Source organism: Bubalus kerabau, chromosome 4 (assembly GCF_029407905.1).
Source record: "Bubalus kerabau isolate K-KA32 ecotype Philippines breed swamp buffalo chromosome 4, PCC_UOA_SB_1v2, whole genome shotgun sequence".
Classification (NCBI taxonomy): domain Eukaryota; kingdom Metazoa; phylum Chordata; class Mammalia; order Artiodactyla; family Bovidae; genus Bubalus; species Bubalus kerabau.
The window spans coordinates 168,830,336-168,836,335 of record NC_073627.1 but is presented as its reverse complement, the minus strand read 5'-3'; the positions used below and the strand labels follow the sequence as shown (position 1 = coordinate 168,836,335).

The 6,000-nt window shown below is 52.5% G+C and overlaps 1 protein-coding gene across 6 annotated transcripts in view; it reads left to right on the top strand.

Annotated features, from left to right (window-relative positions):
• The first annotated feature begins 711 nt into the window (after nucleotides 1-711).
• Nucleotides 712-6,000, top strand: part of PTPN3 (protein tyrosine phosphatase non-receptor type 3) — a 121,046-nt gene continuing 115,757 nt past the window's right edge. Inside the window, exon 1 of one of the 6 annotated variants that reach the window (XM_055579256.1) lies at nucleotides 712-889. In XM_055579256.1, coding sequence (XP_055435231.1) covers nucleotides 795-889 — 95 coding nt within the window. In that variant the 5' untranslated portion in view covers nucleotides 712-794. Of the gene's footprint in view, nucleotides 890-1,301; nucleotides 1,447-6,000 lie in introns of those variants that run through there. The other 5 variants (XM_055579274.1, XM_055579262.1, XM_055579278.1 and 2 more) reach the window with 5 other exon arrangements.

Here is a 6,000-nt window from a genome sequence, read left to right as displayed (position 1 = left end):
CATGTTTATTGCCTGCCGAACTCCCGCAGGGAACAGGAATTTTGTCTGTTCATCACATGTAAAGAATTAAAGTAAGTGATCAAGAATTATCTGTTGAATGAACTAATGGATAATAATAAATGTGAAGAAAATAGACTGACGACACGGAAAGTTCTATGATCAGGGGACTAATTTAATAAAGTGATCAGGGAAGGCCTTTTGGAGAAGGAGGACGTAAGTACAATGAGAAGGTTCCAGTCAAGGGTAAAGGTGGGCAAAGACGTCCCACATAGAGGCGAAAAGGCATATGCAAATGTCCTGAGGCTGGACAAGTTATGAGTGTTTGATGGACAAAAAGGTGCTCCTGGAGGTGAAGGAATGCAGGAGCCAAGTCAGGTAAAGGGCCCATAAGTCTTGGGAACAAAGTTTAAGCTGGGAAGTTTTCAGTGGACTGGGATGGGCATTGCATGGGAGTCAGCAGGACCCTAGCTGGGCAAGATTTCTCATTTCAAATATTTGTTTAGCGCTGACTGCTTGACATTCCTAGGCATAAAATCACTGAGGGCTGGGCACACAGTAGGTGCCCAATAAATGGTTATGGCACGAACGCCTGCGTGCATGCGCTAGGGGACGCCGGGCTGCACGGACCTCGGCGGGAGAGCGCGGGTAGCCCTGGGAGGCGAGTCCGAGAGCACCGGCCCCGGGTAGGGGCGGGGGCGTCCCGCAGGGCGTTCCGGGCGCCCGCCCCCAGCCCGGCGCACGGGCCCGTCGCGGCCAGCCGGGCCGGCGGGAGCCGCCTGCGGGCGGCACTGGGCATGCTCAGACGGCGGCCAGGTCGCGCCGCGAGCGAGCTTCCGCGCCGCCCGTACGCGCGACCTACCTGGGCGCCCCGCGCCCCCGGATGCTGCAGGTACAGATCGGCGCGACCCCAGCGGGCTCGGGGCTGGGCGCGGAGCCGCCGGGGGCCGGGGTCGCGCTGGGCGCTGCCCCGCCCCCACCGTCCCCGGGCGCGCGGCGAACGCGCGGGCGGACTGGCGGACGCGGCGGCCCCGGCGTCCCGGCGTCTCTTCGGGGCGGGGAGGGGGCGCCCTGGCCGCGCTCACCTGGTGGGGCGCGGGCGGAAGAGAGCAGGCCGGACCGGGTGGGGCTGGGTCCCTGGCGGGACGCGGCGGCGGCCGCGGCGAGGCGTGGGCGTGCGCTCCGACCCGGGCATGGGCGGACGCGACCGGTAGAGCCGGAGCTGCTGGTGATCCGAGAGGCCCCAGCGCCGCCGCGACCCCCCGCCCCCGACGCCGAGGGGGCGCACAGCCCGCGCGGGGAGCCAGCCAAGCGCGGCGGCCAGACCTTCTCGGCTCCCAGGGCGAATCCGCCTCTCGGCTTTCAAAGATGGCATTTCCTGGGCCTGGCACGAACTCCAGCCCCAATAAATCCTCCCCGTTCCGCGGGTGATATGGAATGATTTATCAGGTACCTGCGGTGAGACAGCTGCAGTGGGGGACTGTATGTGAGAGCGCCCAGTGCCCCGGAAGTTCCCATTTTCAACAACCTGAACTTACTGAGAAGTTGCGGTTGCCTTAAAAAATTCATGGGAAGTTGAGACGACTTGACACCTGGGTTTTCCGAGGTGGTGGAGGTGGTGGAAAGAGCTTGTGACTGGGAAACTGGAGACCTCGGTTCAGGTTAGGCCCCCACCTTAAGCCAGCTGATGACCTTGGGCGAGTTGTCTAACCTCGCTGATCGTCAGTTTCCTCCCCTGCAAACAGCCGGTAATAATGCCCACCTCACTGGGTTGTTGGGTGGATTAAGTGGGATAAATAATGTGGAGGTGTTTGGCACGGTGCCCAGCACAAAGCAAGCGAGCAGTTGGCGTGATGTGAATTTAATTCGTTTAGAGACCCTCGTGGCTCCCATTTCACCAGGAAATTAGAATTACGAAGGCATCTTCAGGGCCTAGTGGCAGAGTGACAGACCCTGCCTTGTGCCCGGGAGAACGTCTCCTGAAATCTTTGGAAAAACAGTTTAGCTGAATTGTAATCGGAGAGCATCTTCTTTAAAAGCAGTTTTATACGTTTAGAAACTCCAAGAGTTGGCAGTTCAGCTTTACTTACAAAAGAGCTGTCTGGCAATCCATCTTGCAAGTGTTTAGGCAGCTCATGCTTGAAAGTAAAGCTTGGTTAGGAAGATTTCTGATCTAAAAAGCTCCCAAACTCAACTTTCAGTGATTATTTAGATTAGGGGTTTTTCACTCTGGCACTGTTAACATTTGGGGTTCAATAATTCTTTGTTGTGGCGCTTTTTCTCTGCATTGTGGAATGTTCAGCAGCGTCTTTCATCTCTGCCCAGTAGATCCCAGCAGCAGTCCCTCTCCCTCAGTTGTCTTCCCAACCTCCTTCCCTCTGGACGAGGGGCACATTTTCCCTTTCTTCCCTTTTAGAACCACTGATTTAGATCCACCCTGCTTTTTGTCATTAGCCTATCTGAGTTGTTTGAGAATTTCATCTTCTGTTTTCTGTAATAACCAACTTTTTATAGCCTTGTAGAACTGCACCAGAGTGCATCCACATGCATCAGCTCATTTAATTTTTACAGCTCCCACTGGTAAGGCTGGTATTATTCCCATTTTACAGATGAGGAAATTGAGGCTTTGAGCAGCCAATTACACAGTATGTGGTGTAGCCGGAATACAACTTGTGTCATCTGGTTCCACAGGCAAGTCTTTTTTCTTCTGCATCAGGCTGCCCTTTATTGTATTCTCAAATAGATGGCTTTCCTGATTAAATCAAGATGGAAAGTAGATTGTAAGCTGGAAACCTTTCTGGCTAGTTGAAAATTAACAACAGTAAGCTATTATCTGTCAGAGAGTAGGTCATTCTAGTTAAATGTTCTAGTTCATAGTGAGCTCCCGTAAATTCTATGTACAGTTAATGGAATACCAATTTGCAGAGAATTACAGTAGAATACAACGTGCCTAATACTCTGTATTGATCCTGCCTTGTCTCTGGTGATTTGCTGGCTCCTAAAAACAACTCCTCTATGCAAATTAGACATTAGCTGGAATGTAAAACGTCAGGTTCCTGAAGGCATCTCACAGTGGCTGGAGGGTCCTAGACATTCCATTCAGCATTTATTGAGCTGCTTCTGCATGGCAGGTACAGTGCTGGGTGGGGATGCAGAGTGGGCCAGACTCCAGTAAACCCAGGGTGCCTGGGGAACTCCTCAAGGAGAGGGCAGGTCCTGGCCAGGCCAGACACATGGGAGGCCAAGGTCAGGGGCAGCTTGGGGCAGAGGAAAGAACCTAAGTTAGCATAGAGGCAAATTCAGGATCCCACACTGCTTCACCGTCCTTTCTCTGAGCCCTCCTTTCCACATTTTTTCATAGAGAAGGTATTCTCATAGCTTTTTAACATTCCCATTCAAGTGTCAAGAACCTACTCAGAGACAGTCTTATCCCTGAAAGAAGTTGGGGTTCCAGGCTGGTCATTGGTCTCAGAGGATTGGGACCAACTCCTTGATTGTTGAGTGTGAACTAGAAAGTCCCACGTGCGGTATTTAATTTCAGTGTAGTCCCTCTCCCCTCTTACAGATGAGGTAACTCAGCAAAGGTGGTGTGGGACCAGGAGCTAGAGGGATGAATTGGGACTGTCTGACTCTCAGGTCCAGGCACATGAGGGATTCCGTTTTCTAGGATGGATATAACATACCAGAGGGGCTTAGGGAATGGTAGGAAACAGGAAGACATGGCCCCTTGCCTCCCCCGCAATCCTCAGGGTTTGTGGCCCATTGGTGGAGGGCGATCCTGCGATTTGTGGTCCTTCCCTCTCTCAGAGAAGTGCCTATTAACCCTAATTCCCACGCTCACTTTCCTTCCACCAGACAATGGGCCTGGAAAGCGGGGCCACCCTCTTCATTTCTCAGCAGGGGCTGGAATGCTGAGGGCAATCCCCTGGCGTTGACAGGCTGGGTGGGCGGGGCAGCGTGGCTAGCGTAGCTTTCCAAGCCTGAGCTCTTCTTACCGACTCTTGAGACAAGACCAGGTCAGTGTGCCCACTCTGCCCAAGTCTGGGTCCTGGCCACTGCAGACCCTGCTCTCACAGGTGTGTCCTTTCATCTGCCTGAGGGAGAATTAAAAGGGAGTGCTAGGTAGGTCCCTGTCTGAAATCTGATCAGATCGTGCATTCCAAGACCCAGAGATCCTGCATCTCTGTAGCTTCTCCTGATGCATACACGTGTAAGGGACTTCCACCTTCAGAGGAAGCCCAGCTGTGAGCACAGACATGACAGCAAATTCAGACCTTTATTGAGCCACTTCTGTGTGTCACAGAGATGGAAGGTGAACCTGTCGTGGAAGGATTCATGGGGGAGTTAGGAAGGCAGTGACATCACGACATTTCTGTGTGTGTATGTGCGTACGCGCATGTGGGCATGTGTATCTTGTCTCTCATCTGTCTGATTACTGCTTTAAAAGAGGATAAAGCTAGATGCAAGAGATCACAGTGGAGACAGCCGTTTGTTCTGACGGGCATCAGGGACCACTCATTGGGAGTAGCTGGCATTCAAATTCAGCCTTGGAAGTTGAAAAAGATGGTATTCAGTGGGCAGACAGAACAGCAGATGGGACAACTTAGAGGCATGAAGAAACCTCTTGTATTTCAGGAGTGATGACTCTTCCCAGATCCAGCCTTCTGATCTTGGCTAATGCAGGACCCACCTTCTGTAGTTAGCGTAACCCCCCAAACCCCCGTCTCTGTATAGTGGCCTGGCCTCAATCAGTCCAGGGGTAAAGCCTTGTTTTCCCTGCATAGGAGCGATGCCTCTGGGCTGTGTCTAAGGCATGGGCACCTTCTGCCAGAGATACCTCTGTTTTTAGTTATTAAACACTGATATGGCACTTACTGGCTGCCAGGCACTGTCCTGAGTACTTTCCAAATATTAATCAGTCCTTTTAATCTTCGTAGCAACTCTCTGGCTGTGCTGCTTTCCTGAGTACAGGCCACTGGGTAGGTAGATGGAGGCAGAGCTCACATCCCTCGTCTGTGTCCCTCCGTGGGTGATGCTCTCTCTCATCACGGTACAGCTTCTCCTGGCCTCCAGTTCACATCCATGTGTCAGGAAGCAGCCGAGTCTGAGAGTCCTGATGGAGTGCTGACTGCCCCAGATTTCTCTCCCTGACCCCGTTTCCTTCTGGGGGCCAGCGGGACTCCACTGACTACATTTTCGGAACCAAAGATTGGGATCTGTAGTCTGAAAAAGAATGTTTGTACTGCGTCTTTGTGCAAGAGGAGGCCTGGGAGGTGTTGTTTGGATACTGAGAGAGTGGAATTTTTGAGACATTTCAATGGTTTATGTGGAAAGTTAGGACAGAGGATTTGAAATTGGGATAGTCCTGGAAAATTCAGGTCCCATGATTTACTGTCAGGATACACAAGCTCTTTGTAAATATTTAAGCAATGTGTAGTTTGAATTTTCTGTCCTCAGCCTCTTGGCGCCTCAAAAGGGAATAAATAGTACCTTCTAGCCCCAGAACGTTGCTAGTACTTAGCAGCCCCAGTTTACAGAATGGGATGAGAAACTGAGGCTCAGAGCAATGAAGTGACTGCTGGCAGGGCACGCTGCTCTGCAAGGACAGCCAGGATTGGAACTCAAGTCTGTCCCTAGACTCATCTTGACTGTAAAACGAGGATAATGGTAGAACCTGTTGCTGTTAAATCGACCATTTTAAAGGAGCCAGTGAACTGAAAACCCACTCGGGCAGAACTTGGCACAGAAAAGGGTCTCCTCCCTTTGTGGTCAGGCCCCTGACTCACAGACAAGCGTCCTGTTTAGCGTTTGATGCTGAGAGAGGCTGTGGTGAGTGATGGCTGGCTCCCAGGGCCGTGCTGAGGGCCCAATTCCCAGGGCTAGAGGATCGTTCCAAGGGGCAGGATCCAGGAACAGAAAGGGGCGGTGGCCAGCTGCACGCCGTGGTGATGAAAGGCACTGGTTTGACTTAAGAGAGGGGGATGTGAAGACCTGGTCCCTGCA